At 42.0% G+C, this 22,603-nt stretch overlaps 2 protein-coding genes across 6 annotated transcripts in view; both read right to left on the bottom strand.

Moving 5' to 3' along the window:
* LOC110400229 (cell cycle control protein 50C-like) lies at nucleotides 9,943-19,723 on the bottom strand. Of its 2 annotated transcripts, XM_021399944.1 has the most exons (6): nucleotides 18,778-19,723; nucleotides 17,409-17,510; nucleotides 15,986-16,076; nucleotides 14,482-14,619; nucleotides 13,261-13,470; nucleotides 9,943-12,259 (listed from the first exon to the last, which is right to left on the bottom strand). In XM_021399944.1, exons 2-6 carry the CDS (start codon nucleotides 17,496-17,498, stop codon nucleotides 12,069-12,071), a joined length of 720 nt encoding a protein of 239 aa, XP_021255619.1. In that variant the 5' UTR covers nucleotides 17,499-17,510; nucleotides 18,778-19,723; the 3' UTR covers nucleotides 9,943-12,068. The 2 variants fall into 2 exon arrangements, with proteins under 2 accessions (XP_021255619.1, XP_021255627.1); XM_021399952.1 differs by lacking the exons at nucleotides 17,409-17,510; nucleotides 18,778-19,723 and adding an exon at nucleotides 16,376-17,370.
* The window catches only part of CMSS1 (cms1 ribosomal small subunit homolog (yeast)), a 230,312-nt gene continuing 228,778 nt past the window's right edge, over nucleotides 21,070-22,603 (bottom strand). For 3 of the 4 annotated variants that reach the window (XM_021399911.1, XM_021399925.1, XM_021399904.1), the window contains exon 10: nucleotides 21,070-21,341. In XM_021399911.1, the coding sequence (XP_021255586.1) occupies nucleotides 21,258-21,341 (84 nt within the window). In that variant the 3' untranslated portion in view covers nucleotides 21,070-21,257. The remainder of the gene's footprint in view (nucleotides 21,342-22,603) is intronic. The other variant, XM_021399918.1, reaches the window with a different exon arrangement.

The raw sequence follows: 22,603 nt of genomic DNA on the forward strand, positions 1-22,603 counted from the left end.
TGCACGCCTAGTCGTAAGCACCAGTGGCGAAAGGGAAAGAAACACTGTTTGGGCCCACATGCAAGGACAGCACTGCACGTGAAACTGGGAGAAGGACTGCAGCCTCCATTCACATTTAACTGGCAGAAGCCTGGAACAACTCCCAGCTGTACGGCTGTCCGCGTGCTGAACGTACCTCGAACGACCGCGCAAACAACTCTGTGGTCAAAGAACTGGAATTGCAATCTACCTAAAAACAAACTCAACACAAAATAAATATTACGTTGTGATTCCTTTTTTTGTTGTTGTTGTTGAACCTTCGCAACTTGAAGCAAGACAGAGCCCAAACCAGGATGCAATTGGAGAAGAAAGGGGAAAGCTGCAGTCGGGTTCCAGACTAAAACAATGCCTCTCTCTAGTCACCATGAACATAAGATGTAGGGAAGAAAATACTTCCTCAGGTGAGAATTCTCTAATCTTGCGGCTTGCTCACACTAGCACGTGTGTGTCAGACAGTTTCCTTCGCTCCCCCCAAAAGCCTCAGCAGTAGTAACAAATACCACCAATAAACAGTTGCAATTCTTGCACCAATAATTACGTTGTTTCCCACTAAGGAAAAGAAACAACTTTCCAGATTCATCCTGTACTGTCTCCCTCAATGTGGATTACTCCCTTACCGTTTCTACCAGGTTTTCTCTTTTTTCCATTGTATCAGTACCAGGGCCACTGCCCTCTGCACCCAGCATTAGTACAGGAATTAGTTCTTCCTGTACAGGGGCAATTGCTTGCAAAGGGAGTTGGTGGGTGGAAAAACTCCTGTTTCGTGAGAGCACAGCAGCAGGCAGATCCAGACCCTCACTCTAGCAGTTCTCTCTGCTCTACCATCGTGATCTCACTGTAAAGGAAAGACAAGCTGGACAAATCACTGGGATGCTCCTTCATAGAAGGAAAAGACATGTGATCTACTTTAAAACCCAAGCAGACTGTCGCATGAAACACCCTACCAAGAAAGCCAGCAGGGAAAAATAAGGAGTACAGGTCTTCTATGATGGTGTTGTAAGATCCCGTAGGGAATGTTTGGTGCTTGTAATGGCTGGAGAGGCACTTGGAATGGTGACTTTGTGAAGAAAGGCTTTTCTTACAAGAAATCAGGCTGCTTTACAAAAGCACCAAAAACAGCAAATGCCAACTCTGTTCCACACCCCTACCTTGGTTAAGAGAGCTGGAAAGTGCCAAGCCCATGCAGCGTTGAAACCAGGCCTGAAACCAAACTGAAGCCTGAACCAAGTGGAAACCTGCAAGGACACATGGGATTTATGGGGGTCTTTGTTTGGTCGGTCTTAGTCACTTTAGTCTCTACTTTTTAAATTGCTCCAGGTTTTTGAACTGAAAACCCTTCTGCTCTTTCAAGGGGCTCACTGTAAGTAGAAGTCCAGGGAAGTCCAACACAAAGCTCTCCCCTTGTGTAAAGCTTCTCCAGAATTTGCAGTAGTGTTCTATTTCAGATATAAGAGCACGTAACACACAAAAATGCACGCTCATTTGTATACGTGACACAGGTACAATAGAATATATTTGGAATTCAGTCAGGGTTGCAACTGCAGAATAAAAATAAGAACGTTGTTCAGACACTGAGAGAAAATCCTGCAAACAAGCATCTGCTTTTCTCTTCAGATTTTATGAGGACAATTTTAGAACAAAACTCAAAACAGGGAAGAAAAAAAGAAATTCCAGAGAAAATCCCTGAGCTGTCCATATCACAAGGTAACTTACCCCAGCACCTCCTGCCCAACAACACTGAGCTGAGGACAACACTGAGGAAGGAAAACCTTGCATTTTTCAGTAACACTCAATCATCTCTCAGCGTTAAGAGATATCCCAGCCCCAGTTTCATGCCCTGGTCCAAGTCCTAGTTAATGTGGAAAGGTGTTCAGAACACAGCAGAGTTCGTAGCTCTCAGCCTCATGGAACAGCATTTCAGCTATCGTCCTTGAAAGTCATCTTCCTTCAGAAAGTGGACCTCACCTTACGGCCCTCACATCATTACGCAGCATCCTGCCTTAAGTCATATCTGGCACAATGAACACCATATAAATAAGCACGTACCACATCTCATATACAGTGTTCCATTCTAGCAGATAAATTATAAGTATTTCAGAGATTCTTCCCCTAAGGCAGTGGCCTTCCAAATACTGACAAATCCTTCAGGAAAAGCACATGCAGAAAGTGACGCCATCCTCTTGCATATACAGTCAATCCATAAAATTTCTAAGGCTGTGAGTAAGTGACTCATACAATGAGGACATTCTCCCCCTCTGCAACAGCTGGATGCTGACATAACACAGGTCCCGGTTTTGTAGGCTCAGGCAGGACGGCTTCAATATCGATTCTGTGGGGCAACACAGAGTGCACCACTGGAATTATGAGATCAGGATCTGCCAGACAAACTGGCAGGGGCTAAACACTCAATACACTCCAAGGAACCTCGGTTGTAACTTAAAGTTGGTGGGGTTTTTTTTGTGTGTGTGTGTACATCATTTGCTAAATCCTGGTTGGATTTTTCATTCTTTACAGTGTTTTGTGTTTTTTTTTTTAAACCACTCTTTCTCCCCTTACGCCTAAAAATCATTCCTTCTGTTACCAGCCTGGGCAGCCAGCAGCCTACCTTATTTCCTTACATTCCTAGAAACATTTACAAGCACGGAATCATCCACGAGACACTTGGTTCACACCAAATGCTCAAGATCTTCCTCCAGCTCCACAGACTTTGAGCATTTTCATTTCAGTTCCAACTGAACACCCGACTTTGGTAATCAGAGAGAACCACACCACAGTGTTATTTTGACAGCAGGAAACAAACGGGACCAAAATCCAAAATTTAGATGTAAAGGGGAAATACATAACATTTAAACAAAATTCCAGTTCTAACGGCAGATTGTAACCAAGAACGTTTCAATAACACTCATGGGAAAACAAAAGAAACTGATGCTTTTATGCACTTTTTATAGCATTTTCTTCAACCCTATAGAAGAAGATGAAACCACGCACACAAAGAACTGCCTCCTGCTTAAAGCAAGGAAAATCGCTGATGATCAAACCAAACTTCTTCCATAAAACTACACCTCTCCTGGCAGCGCTCCTGCTCAGAACAGTGGCAGATACTAAATTTGTCAGCATTGAGGGACTGAAACCATTACTCACTATTCCAAAGTTTTAATGACTTCTGCATCTGTATCAAATTTTAAACTCACACCATAATGAAAGCAGCAGCCACGTGATGCCCAGTATGAGTAAAGCTGCCTGCAAAAATTAGTTCCCAGCGACTCCACTTCAAAGACCACTCTAACCACAGCCACATTCATATTTTCAACATTTGCACTTATTTCCAAATGTGGCTTTTAATAAGGTATGTGTATGAGTGTGAGTTAGCATTAAATAATCCCAGGAATATTCTCTGCACAAGTCGTGACAACAGCCTTCAATAAGTTCAAAGACACTGTCCTCCCTTATCCTCAGCTGTAAATTATGTCACTGTTTATTCTTCTTCTGTAACGCCAACAGCGCTCTGGCTGTCAGGAGACTGTAACATAAGCTGGTACAGCTGATATTTTCCTGTTTAAGGGAAACGGCCATAAACTGGAGCATAGGAAGTTCCACACCAATAAGCGAAGGAACTTGTGTTGCAGCACAGCAACAGGCTGCCCAGGGAGGTTGTGGATTCTCCTTCTCTGGAGATTTTCAGGACCCATCTGGACGCCTGCTTGTGTAGCCTGCTATATGGAGCCTGCTTTGCAGGGGAGTTGGACTCAATGATCTCTAGAGGTCCCTTCCAACCCCTACAATTCTGTGATTCTGGATCTGTATATTTGAGACACTTCTGTAAAGCTCCTCTGTGAACGCTCCCATTTTCTCCTTTGTAAATAAGCTACAGTTTTAAAACTTCCTCTAGTGATGCGTTACTTTGTACAAACAGAGGAAGCTTCTCCTGAGGAAGCTCTATTCCTGAGTGAACGGTGCTGCTGTGTACTGGGGATGTTTTCCTGACAAATGATCTTTTTCTGAGATCTGCAGAATGTCTGAGAGACAGCGCATTTACACAGAGCTCCTAAAAGCCATTCATGCTATTTCAACCACGTTTTCCCCCCCCCCCTCCCATTTTGCACTGTCAGATGCAGTTGACGAACTCACTATACTTTCAGAATCTGAAGTTCAAACACAAGTATTTTCAAAATATCTTCATTCGTAGAGCTTAAAAGAACCCTTACCTCACATTCCTTCTTGTGGGGCTTCAGTTTCTGACCACATGGAAGCTGGAATGTTTTGTACATCTTCCCAACATGAAGCTTTATGTAGAACCAAACAGAAATGTAAGGAAAAAAAAATTTCTGTAATCTATTACTCTATTAACTATCATTAATCTATAAACATAGGTTATATGACCCCACTGTCACTGGGTCACCAGTGCTAAAATGCACCCCCCACTGCCTCACTGTGCTCACATCCACCGTTTGGTCTCCAGAAACATTCAGCAAGCATTGCTGCTGCGTTGTGTCCTCCTGGAGCAACGTGCTGCTTGCTGACACATCCTGAATTCCTCAGCTCTTTCATCCAGCCAAACCTACCATGCAGGGGTGAAGGGGAACCCCATATCTTCCCACTGTAGTATTTCAGTCCCAGTAAGAAACCAGTCCCAGCACGCAACCACAGCCTCGTACAAAACCAGCATCAACCAAGTGCCTTCTCCCAGTATATGAGCAAGCATTCGTACACTTAGCAGATGAAGTCTGAAGAACATGCACACCAGAATGAAATACAAAAGACTTGCCTTTGTCACCCGTTCTCAAAGAAATGGTGCTGGGCTTGCCCACGACCCTCCCAGAACAGCGCATGGGTAAAAGTCTGGCTGAGGAAAACTTGCCAACATTCAGTGATGTTTACAGCTCTAACGTTGGTGAAACCGGTGGGGTGACACGCAGAACAAAGGTCTCCTTGGTTTTCTCCCGAGGAAAGCCTCCAGAAAGAGCTCAATATAAATGTGAAACTGCCCAGGACTGGCAGGGCCCACCCAGCCATTCTGAGGCTCCAGCTCTGATCAGCCATTTGATGATGCACAGCTGGGGGAAAAGAGGTTTCATGCACTTCACAGGTGGAAGAACCACTCGACAGGGAGGGATTTCAGTGCCAGCATCAAGCCAGCAATCCACCTGAAGCAGAACTGACCCAGCGAGGGCAAAGGCAGCACTAAAAACACATGTTCAGGAAGTCTTGTTGCTTGAGAGCTACCAGTCCCCTTCCTACAAGAGACAGAGCCCAGGGTCCACAGTGGGGGCAACTCTGCCAGTGCTGGTACACTCCTGAAACTAAAATTACACCCGCCCTCTGGGAAGGGACTATTTTTGAAGCAATAATTGCATCAAAGTCATTCCCAAACACAATCTCTCAGAACGCTAGGAACACTTAAAATTACACCTGACACATTTAGATTTAATTTCTTTCTACAACACGATTGCTATTGCTTAATGTGGCAGACATGAGAATTCCTGACAAAACGGGTTAGTTTCAAGGCAAATAAAATGCAGCCTATTTACTTACACCATGTGGGACATTCCATTTCAATCAAAATCCTGAAAAAGCCAAAAATGATGAACGTGCCCAACAGGCTTGTGTCTTCTGAAGTTCCTCTCTCCCTTTGAAAAGCAACTCCTGACCCCTTTAGCTGCCTTGGCTTTCTGCTGGTTGCCTGAGGTGAAGTTATGAACTCAGAAATCTGAACGATAAACTCCTCCAGCTACAGACTAAAAGTCACTGCCACAATTACAGCTTATACATCTGTTAAGCAATTCTCATATTTAATTCATTTTTATCAGTTACAAAAGTATGCAGAGATTTTATCCATAGTTTGACTTCTTAGCTCATCAACATTATCCAGGATCAATGCCTTTTTTTTTTTTTTTTGTTTAAATGATGAACTGCAAAGCCAGAAATGACAGGAGAAAGAGGAGAACTGCTGGAAGGAAGCATGTCCAAAGCGTGTGTCATCATTGCTGAGACCCAGCAATTGTGATCTTAAAAAGACAGACATTTTCTAGCAAGCACTGGGTTGTTTCCCCTTACAGAACACAGCAAACAAACCCACAGGTTTTGGTTCACGCAGTCAGGAAAGGGACGGCCAAGACAAAATTATACATGAACAGAACCGATGTCCGTCCCTCCAGGAGAGAGAAAGCACACGCTGCTAATTCACACAGTGCTGCCTCGGTGCTCTTCACGCTCCCTCACCTTCTCTCCCACTCTGTGATTTATCTCTATGTCCCACTGAGGCCACCAGCGAGCTCTGACGCATGCTAAGTTGTGCAGACATCCCGGCAGCGCACGCTGCATTCAGCATAATGCCCCGCAGGGCTCTCCAACGCCTTCCGGACGGCCCTCCCTGCCCTCAGACGGCGCAGTAGCAGCCAGCAGAAGCCAGCCCATGCAGGACTGTCACCTCCTCATGCCGCTCTGCCACCCACCAGGATGAAGCACTGCCAAGTGCCAAGCACTAAATCCTGGCTTCCGTCCGGCGCTGGGAGCACAGCGCTGCTGTCCCTCGTCGCTGTGCCGGATGCCTTGGCACGCCTGCTGGGGAGGGCTGTTATGAGCTGCAGATGTTATTGTTGTCCTGAGCTGCTGTGATGTCTCTCTGCACTGCCAAATAACAGCTGCCACATTGTACCTCAGTGGCAGCAGCTCAGTACGCGGCCCCCAAACGCTGACTTGTGACAACCAGGGCTATGGGCAGGGTTGGATGCTACTTCCTTCCCTTCTCCTTTTAACCACTCCATTTTTCTAGACAATGTTCTTCTTACAGTGCTTTCAGGTTCACTGCCACTAATAACACAGTCTGAGGAAAGCCCAGCACTTCATATAAATTATCAGAGAAAGCTCCATTACACTTGACCTAATCTTCAAACCCAAATCCCTCAGTACCGTAACTGGGTTAACAGAGCTGTTAATGGGACAGCTTCTCATTCCACACAGGAATTCTGACAGAGAAAAAGGCAAATAACTTGGGATAGCTGAGCCTGACGTTCTTCCACAAACTATTTGTTAATGGCTTCGGATGTAAAGGGATTATCAGGCTCTTCAATGCACAGATGCAATCACATTCGTCCAGAGTACATACAACACGCTCTTTGCATACCCAGGTATTTTCATTGCTGCTGCCCAACATGCCAGCTTCCAGGACATGAGCTATTCTGATTTCTTACATTACAGTTTTGATCTGGATCAAACCATTTCAAGCGGTTTCTTGTGAACTACCAATTCTGAAGGGAAGAGTCACTCCCAGAAGCACCAAAGCAAGGTGCTTCCAATATGAGACGGGTGCTGAAGATGTTCAGTTTAGAAGCTCGGCCAGCTCCCATCCCTGGTCACCTTGCTGAATGCCCACCCGCCCGGGACCCGGCTGCCACTTCAAACACCCCCAGGCTCCAGGACATGGCCTTGCAGGAGGAAGCCTGGCAACCTAATCCTGGGCCCAAGAGAGACTTTATAATTAAACAGTTTGTCTCACGGTAACAGAAACGATCATCACTCAGGATCAGTAGGGGCTGTAGAAACTGCAGGTCCACTGCATCTCATAGGAGCCAGAAAAAGAAAAAAGCATTTGACGGCTTTTGCTTTTTGATGATTCCCAACTGACATGCAACGTGGGGGTTGGTGGCCCTGCCTGTGGCAGGGAGGTTGGAGCTTGATGATCCTTGGGGTCCCTTCCAACTCAAGCCATTCTATGACTCTATGAACTTGCAAGGCAATTACCTTCTGATATCATTTAACATTGCCTCTACCCACACTGGACCATAATCAGCCCCACAGTCCTCTTCTAGTCAGCTGCATGGGGAAAGGAAGAAAACTTTCTCACACACTCATGAAATTTAAGCAGAAGCCAAACAAGCCCCCAGTCTTCCTTTGCCTGGCTTCCCATAGCCTGGGGGGAGAGCAGAACACAGAGCAAACAGAAGCAGCTCAGCTTTTCTCTCAAATTAGCTCCCCTCACACCATACTGCTCTCAACCAAGGAAGACAGCACCTGATCAGTGAAGCAGCTGCTTTCTCATATTTTAGATCTACACTTAAATCCGAATCAAAATGCAGTCTCTCTGCACATTAACAAACTTTTCCAAGCCTTCCCTTCCCTGAACTGCTCTCCCTGACTTTACTCTGACATCAGTTTGGTTCCTCAGAAAAAGGAAATGAGTTTTAACACTGTAATGCATCATTAAAACACGTGGCGCTCCGTCCACTTTCTATTATTAGGAATCCCCATGCAACAGAGCTGTTCATATGAAACACATTCAACACGTAAATAATTTTTCCAGATTCTATAGGTTTGTGATTGTGCTCATCTGTTTCACGTGAAGACCTCATCCTTTTATTTTCAGATGAGATAAGCAAATCTTAGAGCAAAAAGCCAACCATGGAAAACAGATACTGGATGTATGCACGTGAAATGGCAAAGACTTGGAAGAATTCTGTATCTGAAGTACTCCTGAAATACCTTGTAATTCCTGCTTCCGTTTCACATCTCCCTCTATGGATATAGACACCATTCATGAAATTCAGTCCTAAAGGGAGCTGGCAACCGAAAGCAGCACAACAGTTTTTTACATTAAAACACAGCTCTCTCTATTACCCCTCTGTAATTTCAAAATGAGATTTAAATTGCATATAAGGTTTTTAGAATAGTGGGATCTTTCCACCCCCAAATATTTTTGCCAGCGTTACAGCTGAGCTACAGAACTTCAGGAGATAAAATGTTCCCCTGTGTAATTGCTACCTTCTAAATTACAGATTAAAGCAGTCATATTAAAAACCCAAGCTAAACGGGGACTTATATCCCATTTAGCTCACCTGTTTTAGTCCACGTTTACCATATACATTTAGATTACATGTACTACCAGCAATTCTTTGTCCGTTCCCCCAGTTACTAAACATCCACTCCTCAGAAGTAAAAGCTGGCAATAAATAGTCCCTTCTTATCTGCTCTAGAAACAGATGGGGAAAAAAAGCAAACACACACACACCAAAATACCACTTATTACTACACTGAGCATTTATGATATCATTAACTTGGGCCCAGCAAACTTCAACCCTGTTTCTGATATGCAGCTTTCTTTTTTAGGACAGAAACAGGCATATTGGCCTATTGCTTTAAGTGGTAGCGAGAAAGGCGTGATTATTTTCATTTGAAAGCAAATATCTACGTACCTTGGGTACTGCTGTTTCCTGAAGTGCTGGTATCTGTAGGAAAAGGCTTCAAACAATTTAATGCTTTTGCTACGCCAAAACATTACAGATCATGGCAGTAAGTCTTGTGTGGCTTGGTGATGGTGCACTCAACAGTGGTGCTGTTCATTTATACATACCAGGTACAACAGCTCTTGGGCCCATTTGGCAACCTGAAACCAAGATGTCTTTGTACTGAATGAGTAAGTTTATAAATGCTACCACCTCACAGAAAAAGGCCCACTTACTACCGGTTACACAGCACAAAAGGCAGCATAAGGAGGGTGCTAAGACTTCATTTTCCATCTTTTTGAGCAAGGCAGATTCAGTCCAAACATATCAGCTGCAAGTACTTCATCAAAGCTGCCATCCTCGTCATTCTGGGCCAGGCAGCACTATCCGAAATGACAAGACACTCAGCAGTGACCTCCTGAGCTCAAGTAGCAGCTGCCAAGGGCACTGTTCAGACGGTTCAATAAAGATGGAAGGCGTGTTTAAAGTTGTGGTTAAGGTGAAAAGGAGCTTTTGTTTTTATAACTGAAGACTTAGGTGACTTCCAGAAAAACAGACAGAGGAAGACTGGTTTGAAGACAGGTTTCTCTGTGGAGGACTTGGAAGACATCGCGTGTTTCAAGAGAAGAGCCAGGTTCTTTATAGACCAACCTCTGGGAGATAACAGACATACTGCCAACACTGCTTGCAAGACTGCATTTTCTAAATACTTTTTTTTTTTATTGTAGACACTGAATCGCTGGAATACATACCTCATTATTCAGTCTCTTTTTAGTAACATTTTTACCAGATACTCCATGAAGAAATGAAACCAATGACAATCGTGCTGTGGCTTAAGCACCCAGATGATATATCATTTCCTGAAAGTCAGTTTCTCAGAGGATTAAAAGAAAAAAAAGAGAAACAAGGAATGGGGAAAAAAAAGCATTAAAAAGAAAAAAAGAAAAAAGAGAGTCCTGTGGTCTGTTTGGAGCTAGAAGTCCTGATTCTGCTTTGTCAGCAACACCAAGGGGCCTTCCAAAAGGCTGCATGGGATTAAATTTTCAAAAGCACTTAGAAGGTTCAGGAGCACATCTCATTGTTAAAAGTGATTTAGAATAATGAGCTTAAGCATTGCTAAATGCACTGCTTCGTGCCCTGTCTTGTCCAGTCCAGTCAGGGACAGGGCTCTCCCAAACTCCTGGCAAGAATAGATGCAGTGGTTTGAAATCCCGGAACCCTGTTTTCACAGCTTTCTGATGGAGGGGACCGGCCCTGAGCAGGATGAGCAGAAGAGGACACACGTGTTAGCCCAGAAGATCAGGGTAAGTCATTGATGGAGCAAGCTTGTACTGACAGGCCGGGCTGTGAACCTGAGCAGCTCAGGTTTTCCGCTGCTCACAGCATGATTAAGAGGCAAACATTAGAAGAAACAGCCGCTGGTGAATGAGAACGCACCATCTGCCAAAGTTCCATGTCTTAAATGCCTGATACACTTTTAAAGGCAGACCCGGGCATCTTTAACAGCAAACCAGACTTGACAGCATCACACAGCTTCCCTGTGCCACACTCCCTTCTCTTGCTCTAGTCTGTGTCTTCTTTGTCATCTCAGTGGTGTGGGCTTCTTTTCTGGGGGGGGGGGAAAGGGGAGTGGAAGGGTAAGACACACACAGTACTTGTTGAAGAAATTAAGAGTGTTTTATTCCATTTCCACTTGTGTAATGGAAGAATTGTTTTTAAAAACAACTCACATGTGCTATGGTATACTTGACCTAAATTCTTCAGCTCTATTCCTGCGTTCTGGAAATACCTTCAAAGCATTTGAGATTTTGAACATGGAAGATGAAAATGGATAACAATCTATTCACCAGCTGCAGTGTTTGTTTTCTGAAAATGAAGCTGTCACATTTTCTAATGTTTTATGTTTACTACTGACATTGAGTTTCTGCACCACAGAAATGGGGACCTGAGCGGAGAACAGACATTTCATGCCACTGAGAGTCAGCGTGAGCTCTTACACGGAAGGCTGCAGTAGGTAGGTTGCATCAGCTAGAAGGTTCTGCTGAAATGGTTAGCACTGAAGGAGCTGTTACTTTAAGCTATTAAACTGTAATTTTTAAAATATAAGTCAATGTTTTCATGTCCTCTATGTAGCTCTGCAGGCTAGTCTCGACACTCGTATAAAACCAACATAAGGGGTTTAAACACACTCCATGTTCCTAAAACGTGATCGATATTCTATTGTAAGTCAAGTGTTAAACGGTGATGATTATGCTACACTAATATACAAATAAATTGTCTGCTTTTCCAGGATAGTTGAAAAAGATTTATACAACCTGTGCCAAGCCAGTCAGCCCATACACGTGGCCAACAAGGGGGCTTAAGCATTAGGTTCTACCAGCTCAAGCTCTTTGCTGGATCAAGATCTCACTCTTTACCCATCCAAAGCTCCATTTAAGTCAATAGAAATACCGTAGCAACAAAGGGCTGAGTAAGAAATGAGTATAGAATCCTGACTTCTGGATGAACAATAGTTATCATACAGTTCTGCTGCCATTGCAATTCCAAATCACTACAGTATCTGTTGTTTGACACTCATCTCACTACAAGTTTCCTAGGAAACAAATTTAGGAGCATATATGCATTAATAATAATGCAGTCTTGCTTAAGTTTGGGTTTGGATGATGAATGAGCATTGTCCCTCAGTTTGCTTACATTCATCAAACCTGTTACTAAAGCAGATCTAGAGCTTAGGGGAAAGAACGAAAGACCTGTGCTGCCTGCTCTTTGTTCACAGCACACGTTTGCCTTTGCTTAGCCATCCAGGGAACATCAGCGTCTCTGAAAGTATGTTTTCTTTTTTCTGAGCTTTAAGTGGATGGCAGTTATGATAAAACCTGTCAGGGTTGCTGCTGTGCCACAAACCAAGTAGGCAATTCCCAGGAATGGATTACTTCCTCCGCTCCATACCATGGTTGAAAGAATCACGTACTTCTTCCCCTTGAATTTGGAAACAGGGAAGTCTGATAGAAGGATGTTAAGGATTCGCTAGCAAAGTTTACATTACCTCCAGCAGGAGAAAATGCAGTGCTCAGAATCCTTCCAAAGGCACAAAGAAGCTAGAGATCTGTACTTACTGCAAAAATTCCTTTAAATGACCTGTGAAGTCTCTGCTATCTTAGCCAGAAAAAAACAAACAAACAAAAAAACAAAAAGACACAAAAAACCATCAGTAACAGCTTCTAGTTATTTTGGATACAGCTTTGGCATTATTCTGGAAATTCTGGGATTTTTAACTACAAATCTCAGATTCACACTGTACGTTACAGCTGCTGAGCTAACTTGATATGATCCATAATATTTTTAAGCAGCAAACAAAACTCACTTGAAAATTAACCATTTGGGAAACTTATCATGATGACACTCTACTCATGGAGCCTTTCAAAGGAGCTATAATGTTTAAAATTATAACTGCATTAGCTCAGACTGGGGAGAAATTTACAGTCACCTTGCTGACAAAATGAGGCCTTTAGTCAGCAAAGTTCACGCTGTTCAGTGTGTGAGCAAGTGCATTTTCACCAGCACAAAAATTCCTATCAGCCCATGGTTGAAATCCACCAGAGGGGCTCTGCTGATGCAGACATCCCCCACAGCTGTAACCAGCAGGGTTACCTCTGGCACTTCTGTGCCCCAGTCAGGGTGTCTGCACAGCTGACTAGGTCCATATCGAATATTTCAGATGCCTCTCCGGGTTCCCATCTTCCAGATTTATCCTTTCTGTAAAACCTACCACCGTCCTGCAGAAATCAAATCCAAAGCTTGGTACTGCCATGAGTAACAAGTTTTAACTCCATCTGCACAGGCTAGAGACAGTCCACCCTTTCAGCCAGGTCTTTTCATGGCGATTTAGCTTCGGGTGTTTTGCTTGTTTTCTATGCCATTTTACTACACAAATCCCATCCCCTTCTATCACATCACAGCCATCTAGTAGTTAAGGACTGCCTTGGATAGTATGAAAGGATACTGTAGGAAATATGGTAAGTATAATTCCCTGCTGGGAGGCCATCAGTAAACCTCCCTTTCCGGCTGACACGACGATAAAGGTTTCTGAATGTAGCAAAGGCTGATACTCGCATCCAGATAATAAAGTCATCATTTATATAACCATTGTTCTTTTCATCTTCCTCATCTAACAAATACACTGGTTTATGCCAATAAGGAGGTCTTGCTGTTCCTAGTGGAAAAAAAAAAAAAAAAAAAGAAAAAAAACAGGAAAGACACTGTCAGGAAAAACAGGCGTCAATTACTAACTTCTCTGCCTGCTCATAACACAGAATACGAGAGATGGAAGAGAGACAAGACTCTGTCCAGTATTGCAAAATTACATATACTTGGTAATACTTTGGACCCCTGGATCTCAACTCACCTCAAACACGAATAAACAGTTTAATGCCCCTCAGGGGTTGGCACGCATTAGAAGCCTTAAATACAGGGGAAAAAAACCTTGCAGAAATGAACATATTGTTTATTCCGGCTTTTCACCTCTTCAGCAAGCAACGTACTCTCTTATACCAGGGACCTTTATACATTAGTTTACTCCTACATAACCCAAAAGGCACTTTTTTTGCACTTTAATGGCACAGCCTATGACATTCAGAATCTGCCTTATGAAAACTACTTAGATAATTCATTCTTCCTGAAGCAGGGAGAAGTGTTGTATCCATGTTTCATGTTGTTTCCAGCACTGCAATGACCCGATCCAGAGCATGGTGCTTTTAGTCCCACTTCAATATGGATTAATCTGAACAAGGAGATAGCCCTAACAAACAATTGTTGGAAATGACTACTCAAGATGTCGGTCTCACTTGGCTCACAACTGCCTAAGGACCTGCAAAAGCAGGAAGAAGGGAAACATGATGTGCACTTCTCCTTCTTAGATGTTTTCAGTAGAAAATATTGAGATTGCATCCTTGCCTTCTCCGAACAGATTGTTTCTTACAAAACCACTTTCTCCCAGTTTTGATGTTCAATGGAAAAAGAAAGGAACAATTCAGCTAAATCTGGCTTCTGCTCTCATTCACCCTCCGAAGCTGCTTCTACTCTCATTCACCCTCCGAAGCTGCTTCTACTACCAGCTATTTCTCACAAAGGCAATTCCCTTTTCAGAATGGGAAAGCTCTGCTCACAGGGAGGGGGAAGGTGGTAGCCACTGAAAAAAAAGGAATGCTAGCAGAGCCATTCTTACCTGCAAATGCAGCAGAGAGATTGCGTGATGCTGGATTGCGAAATTTCACATTTTTATCTGTCCACCAACTGTTTCCAGTCTTCAGCAGCGGTACTTGAATAACAGTTGAGTTAAAATTGTAAAAAAGATCAATAGTATCTGCAGGGAATACAAGAGGCAATACATATGAGTGAAAGACAGTCATTCTAATGGCCAGCATGACTAACAAAACCAACACAATGAAACACCTTTCAACCAAATAGAAAAAAATAACAATTATAGAATGACTTTGGTTGGAAGGGAACTTAGAGATCATTTGGTTCCAACACCCTGTTCCCACTACATCTCCAGATGTTTGTCATTAGTTTATTAGCAGGACCAGCAGTTTGCTTAGCTTTTTTACTTAGCTGATCCCTCACCTGCTAGCTTGGGTTAAAAACTGTTCTTACAGCAGGAAATAAACCTCAGTTCACAGCAGAAGGATAGAACTGAGCAATCAGAGTGGTAATTCAGACATCACCTGCTTCCCCACACCACCACCAACTGGCATCACACTGTGCACGAAGGACTGATATAAAGGCAGGCACTGGAAGATTTACCCTCAGCATTTTAAAGTCTTATTATCCCTAACTCTCTGCAGGAGAATTCTGTCCCAGTAGCCAGGGCTTCAGATCCACATGGGTTACACAGAGGTAGCTCTGCTGGCCTAGATCTGAGCCCACCCTAGTAGATCAGATTTCCAGAGGAGCAGGTGTGCACACACAGGTGAAAATCAAATGGATCTGGAAGTTCCAGCTGCCCTGCTGGATCTGGAAGCTACAGCTGCCCTTCACAAGTCCTCTGGTGTGGGTGGTTCAGCTACTTGCAAAAACAGATGGGTGGAAGGGGAAGAGTCTGTAGAATTGTTTTTGCCTTGTTTCTTTCCAAAGAAATCCAATCTGAAATCTAGTCTTCATGGCTAGGAGCTGTCTTCTAGATTTCTATCTGAATGTATTAATAGGCAGATTATGCCCTCCAGGTAACTATACACAAGATCAAACCCAGGATCAAATCAATTCATGTAAGACTATGGATGCTTCCAGCATTCAAAGAACAGAATGCAAACATACATATCCAAATGTCTGAACCAATGTCAAGAGCATGTTGCCTCCTTCTAAGCACACCGCTGCAGGAAGGTAGAATTTGAGTTCTCCTGATTTTTTTAGCAAGGAAGTACACTGAATCTATTGTGTATACCATTGTTCCCTGTTTCATAAAGACTCAGTTCCTCAGTCCTGTTATAGAATCACATTGAAGAGTGCCTTAGTAAAACAAACAAACAAACATAAAAACGTCCACATTTTCAAAATGAGAACCAAGTTACTGAACAAAAGGAAGCGGAGCCCATATTCATCTCAGTACCAAAGCCAAACAAAACTCCTTGTGGGAGAATGACAGTTATATTGCAGTATCAGGACTCAGCTGGACTGGGACATCACCACAGTTTAAAGCAAAAATTAGTAAAACAGACACGGAAGGTACTTACCATTGAACATGCTGTTGGCAATTGCACCGCACGGGGCCATTGGTGTTCCATTTTGGTAAGCAGCAAAGGGTGCACAGTAGGTGTTCTGAACCTGCAGAGCAATCAGACAAAAAAAAACTGTGGGTTTTTTGTTTGCTGGTTTCCTCCCACTGCTTCTTCTGAAAAGTCACTGAATAATTCAGTCTCCAGTACCTTTTGGTCACACTAGAGAAATATCCAGATGAACGAGTCTGTAGTGGAGAAACAGCTTCCATATAACAGAAAGCAAACTTTATGTCATCTCCAAATTTTACTGCAGCCTTGCAAACTCAAGACCACAAAAAACCATTTGGAGATCTGCTGTTGCAACATAGCTCCAACTTAATGTATTCCAGTGCAGCCCTGACTTACCTTACAATATCTTATTTTTCTTTAATTTTGACCTGCACTGCTTCAGTGATGTATAACAGCAGATGGAGTTAGCGACGTTACTTCAGTGTGGGGAAATATTAATGTACGAAGGCACAGCGTGAAAACCAAAAATCCACCTCCAATGTATCACAACTTTTCTACCCCAGCTTATGAGAAACCTCAAGTCTTCCAGTTATAGCACAGAAGCATTTTCAAATAGCTTGGATAATAACAGCTGTGTATTGATTGGCACAAAAGCCAAAAGCTGTTGCACCTGAATGCAAACAAGATGACCAGACACCTGGAGAAACTGTTACACGGGGAACACATCTTGAGAATTATAAGAAGCATTTAATAAAAACAACAGTTTATTATGGTACAATCATCATATCTGCGGACAGGACAGTGCATGGAAATGCTACTTCTAAGCCAAAAAGCCCATATTTTCTATTTACAAGTACAAAAAACTGTTAACATAATGATTGCAGCCTCCAATTTCCTCGTTCATGCATTGCTGCAAGTGATGCCCTCTAGCCTCCTACTCCAACTTCTAAACTGCATATTTCAGAATGCTACATGATGACCTATTTCACCACGTACCTTTTCCAGCTTCTTGTCTACCTCCAAAGCTAGATGTCATAATGAAAGACTTTGCACTACTCAATTCCCTAATCCTATAATAAAAGCACAGATTAAAACATTTTTGGCTAAGGCAACTAAAAGGAACACTAGAAGGAAATGTTTTCTGTAAGTTTATTTGTAAAAGACAATGTATGTTTAATCACTATCACTACACAGATCAGGTTTGGAAACTACAACATTGGACTGACACTTATTTATCTACTCAACTCTCCTCTGTTATTCACTTCTAAAAATCATAAAAGCAGAGACTGAACACCAAAAATCTGTCCCTTCTTATCATTCCCTAGAGACATCTTAAAGCATTTACAGTTAAGCTTAGTTAGATCTCCATGTAGACAAAGACACACCTGGTAAAAACACCAATCTCATAATACAAAGAAAAAACACTTACATCTACATCTCGACCCAACAATTGTTCATCACTTCTTGACAGCACGTATCGACGATGGTTTTGATAGAAGTTTTGCAGGCCATAGTACATAAACACGTCACCCTAGAATTCAGGAATAAATCTCTTCAATAAGGTGAGCTCAAGTAGACAAAAAAAATCCTATTAACTACTGAAAAAGACAGTGGAAGAGAGAATAATTTATACTCGTGTCTTGGTAACTACATTCTAACTAATTACGTTAGCAGACACTGGTTAAAATCTATTCTTTACCCTTTTAGTTGAAAGCTTTTGTATTTTGGCACAAAATTAAACATACTTCAAAACACAAAATGAAACCCAAAATGAAAAGGCATCATTATTATTTTACTCGAAATGGTAATGACTGGTCCTGAAACTGCAATGAGTATGAATTATTGAATGGAGTCAGACACCCATTTTCTACAAAAGGAAGATGATGAAACAACTTCAAAAAAGAGCTATCAGTCTTAATTCCTGCAGTTGTTTCTTTTTTAAAAAAATAAGACTGCCTCTACTCAATTATCTAAGTCCTTTGGAAAGCTTAGTCCTGTAATTAAAAGGAGAATGTTACCCAGGCAAATATAAGCAACAAAGACATTTAGTAATCTATTCAAAAATTATTAGCCAGTTAAATAAACGTCTAATCTCAAACATAACTATATCTGAAGGATTACTCAGACCACTTTAACAACCTCTTTAATACTGAAGTATCATAAAGCAACTTTATAATTTTAATCCCACTATAATCTGAAGGGCTCATTTATGCAGTACTAAGTGTAAGACCCCTTCTGAAGAACATGAGGCATTTTAGCAGCATTGGCAACATAACCAGCAGTTCAAGACAGGAAATGAAGGATACTTCTCTGACATGAAATTGCAGAATGCCACTGCTAGACTTGAATTGTTTCAAAAACCCTAGAGATCAACAGTGTAATCCCTGTAAAAAGGACTGCAACGTTTTACTTATGACAAGTGGTCTAAGTTTCAGATTTCTTGCTCACTTAAGAGCTTAGCAGTACAGTAACAACTCAGGCCAAGGGCTAGAGTTCTCTACTGACTCAGAGAGAGAAATCACCTCCACAGGCAAACACTACTCCCTCCATCCCCACTTCCTCCTTGGAGATCTCCCATCCTAGGGCAGAGGCAGCCTGATCTAGATTATTTTTAAACACATGCCCCAAACCAATAGCAAATGCCAAAGTGTAAAATTCTGAGTATTTCATGTCTCTAAAAAGTAACAAAAAAAATTCAGTCAGGTGCTCTACAGAGCAAATTTAGCATATTTTATCATGCAAGGACATAACTATCAGGAAGCACTAAGCAACTTAGCTGGCTTCTCATATCCACTTACCAGTATATCTTCTGCTAGTGTGAAATTGATAGAACAGAGGCATTCATTGTTCCAATTAGAGGAATTTTCACGAAATTTTGAACAGTGTGAGCATTTATCTGAATAATCAATCTGTCAGAGAAGTGAACAAGTAGAGACATTGCAATAGAGAACATATGAACACAGGAAAAGATTAGCATTTTAGCTACAAGACCTCTCAGAGTAATTAGTTCTCAGTGACTCTGGATTGCCAAAAAAACTGTAAAAATCAACAGGTATAGAGAATCAGAACGTGGCCTCAATGGAACATTCACAAATTTTATCCCTATTTAAAAGCTGCTTTAGAGTTTTTTGATGATAGTTGCAGAATCTCCACATTTGCTCCTTGGCAAAGGAGTGGGGAGTGACAAGCACTTTTGCAGGTTGGTCTGGCTGACCAAGTAATGCTTGACAAACGCCCACACAAACTGTGGCTCACCACTCATGAACAGTCTAGATGTAGTGCCTGAGAGCCAGCTCCAACCAGGAGTACATTAACAGCAGCAGGTTTAACCAATTCTGCTTCCAAGAAGCAGTATCTAAACATCAGGGCTTCCTGGACTTTAAGATTTTGCCCCAGCAAATATTTATCCCCTAGTGCCAAACACCATTAAAAAGATCATTTTATTTTCCCTTAAAAAAAAAAAAAAAAAAAAAGAGAGAGAGGAAATAATGATATTTAGATATTACCACCCAGTGGTGGGAGTTACCACCCATATTTCAGATATTATTTCTCAGTTAACCACTCAGAGCTAGGCTCTCATCAGTGGCCATCTTTCTAAAAATTTTCACAGGAATATTGGCTGCTGGATGCATGCAAAACATAAAGCCAATGCTATCATCTCTATCCAGTAGCACAAATTCAATGCTCTTTCCTCCCATTTTTAGACTATTTTTTTCTTATCGGAATACCTAACACCCCACTCCAAACAGACCTGGATTTCTCTGATGCTGTTTGCAGCTACTATGAGTGAGACTCCCACAGCAAGGCAAAAAGCTCCCGTGAGGAAGAAAGTGGAGAGCACAGATGCAATGGTAAGCTGGGGCTTCCACGCCGGTAGCTTCTGTTGTTTGAATGCACTGTTATCTGGACACCTGGAAGGACGTGTTTCTGCTTCTTGTGGAGCAGAACTCTTCTTGTTCTTCATATTCTTCTTGGTGAGAGGAAGGAACAATATACTTGTGCTGGAGGATGTTTAAGCTGAGAAACAGGCTTTACTGTTGGGAAACTGTATTGCTTGTTCAAACCTGCATTATGACCAGGAATTACTTATTAACTAGATCTCTCTCTTCCTCCTTTTCTATATTTGTGTATGGATCGCCATGATCAGCTTGTACCAATCAGATGATTGTGTACTTCGGTCAGTACGTCCAGATCATGCTTCCTGAAAAAGCTTATATACTTATTCCTGCCCCACAATTCAATAGCATTTGTTATGTCTTATTCATTTGTATGGATACTGTCAGCTATACTGGAATTTGTGTAATCTCAGATTCATTATTTCTTCTCCCTTCACTTCTACAGCTGCCCAGCTAAAAAACATGGGATAAAACAAAAGATCTACTCCAGTTCACTGGATGCCATTGAGAAGGACTGGAGGGGCTGAGAGCACCGGATACACAGCACTGCTTTGGAAAACCAAATAAACCTTCTTAACCTACATTCATTGCTATTGATCAAGAAGCAATGTAAAGTCGTAAAATGCTTTGTATTGCTTAGCACAATAGGGTACTTAATTCTAAAAATGTCTGATTTGGATCAATGACTTTCCAAGATGCTGACGATTTGCCCACCTCTATTCATCTTCTCTTTCCATGAAAAAAAAAAAAAAAAAAAAAGTATCCTTCTATTCACAGTGACAGAAGAATCACCCATAGACAATTTCCTTTCAACTTCATTGGACAAAAAGTAGAATATTCTTTGAACACTTCAACAGTTTAACCACAATAAACTCTCAGTTTACTAAACAGATATTTTAAACATAATTTATCATGTAATAGCAAAAAATAGGATTTGGCCAGCTGTAGAATAGATGAGAGAAAAATACCTTTTTTGTCAAATTAATGAAATGCATATATTTTCGAAGATCCTTTAATGCAAGAACTTGCTTAGCACTCTTTTGAGAGAAAGAGGTAACTGAGAACTGAGTTGTACAAAGACTTTCACACCCACTTTTGCTCTTAAAAGTGACATGTAACAGTAAATCCTCTGGGCGAAGGCAATATACATTTAAGTTCAATGTTGCATTGCTGGTACAATAAAAGACTACAAATAAAAAAAAACAAATAAAACTTCTGTTTTTATTATTAAAAGGAACCACAGAACAAAGTTACACAGCACATTCTTTCTGTATCAATTGATCTCTGAAAAATCAAAATTCTTAATTTACTCATCGTTGACCACTCGCAGACAGGATAGAAGCAAAATCCACCCGTAAAATACTTCCTTGTGGGTAAAACTATTAAAAGAGTCCCAGCTTCACAGATCCCTCTCTGCACAGCTTTATAATACTCATCTCCAGTAGGTCAATTGTTTCTTTCTTTATCTGAGGAAAACAAAATTCAAATAAAGCATCAAAGGTTACTGATAATGCTTTAGCTAAACACCATGATTTTATTTATTTACTCAGGTATCTTACTGTAGAACTAGAAATTAAAGGAGAAGCTCCCACACAAGGCCCTTAGCTCTACAATGTTTCCATTTTCCTAGAATCACAGAATATTTTGTGTTGGAAGGTACCCAGAAGGATCACTAAGTCCAACTCCTACCTCCACGTAGGACCACTCCAAATCCAAACCCTGTGTCTGAGAGCGGTGTCCAAACGCTTCCAGAACTCCGACAGCTCCGGGCCGTGCCCACTGCCCCGGGCAGCCTGTTCCAGGGCCCCCCTGCCCTCTGGTGCAGAACCTGTCGCTAACCCCCAGCTGCTCCTCCCCTGACACAGCTCCATGCCGTTTCCTCGGGCCCTGCTGCTGTCAGCAGAGAGCAGAGCTCAGCGCTGCCCCTCCGCTTCCTGTGAGGAGCTGCAGCCGCCATGAGGCCTCCCCTCCAACATTTGGTCTGCAGTCCTAAGGAACAACTACAGCTCCTGAAGTCCCATCTAACATAACTACAGAGTAATTGGCAAAGAGTTTATTAAACTTGCCATAGAAGAGGTCCACTCTGGGCTGCAAGATTTCTGTAGGACTTTACAGTATATCGACCATTATCAGTGAGTTCAAGGGTAGTACTGCACTGTAGCAGCCACACACTGCCTGTGGCTGAGACACCTGAATGAAAGTGAGCATGAAGGCCAGGGGTAACTAAGCCACATGCAAAGTACTTTGGTTTATAACACGGATATGACTGTACCTTACTGCTTATCAAAAGATCAAATGTAAACAAGGGTAGAAACTGATGACATCCTTCAGCAGGAACAGAAGATTCTCTTAACATGGTAAGCCTGGAATTTCCTTATAGCTCCACTCTTCCTGCTCATGAATAACTTATTTCTGAGCTTTTCCTCAGGTTTATATCCTTCTATGCATAAGAATGTCTGATGGAAGAAAGTCTAACTAGTCTATATTTCTTAGAAACCCTTCTGCTTTAATAAAACCTGAACCTTGCTCAGTGCTTACATTGCTTCTAGAATGAAATAATAAACTGTTTAGCAAAATATTTGAAAAATTTTACTTGAATCTTACAAACAAGTAATTTGAAGAGTTGAGACAGGTCTGTATTGTCATCAATCTCTATACAGAGTACTTCAAAAGAGGAAAGTTTGTCCTTTGGTCAGATTTGAAATTACACAATCAATTTTTATTTAAA

Source organism: Numida meleagris, chromosome 1 (assembly GCF_002078875.1).
Source record: "Numida meleagris isolate 19003 breed g44 Domestic line chromosome 1, NumMel1.0, whole genome shotgun sequence".
Classification (NCBI taxonomy): Eukaryota; Metazoa; Chordata; class Aves; order Galliformes; family Numididae; genus Numida; species Numida meleagris.

Bases quoted from the DNA above. Each gene is read 5' to 3' on its own strand.
- LOC110400229 (XM_021399944.1), bottom strand. From the start codon at position 17,498: ATGTACTATGGCCTGCAAAACTTCTATCAAAACCATCGTCGATACGTG. The intron at 14,620-15,985 runs GTAAGTACCTTC...TATTCCCTGCAG, and splicing joins TGCCAACAGCATGTTCAATG to ATACTATTGATCTTTTTTAC. The intron at 13,471-14,481 runs GTAAGAATGGCT...TTTTTCCACTAG, and splicing joins TCTCTCTGCTGCATTTGCAG to GAACAGCAAGACCTCCTTAT.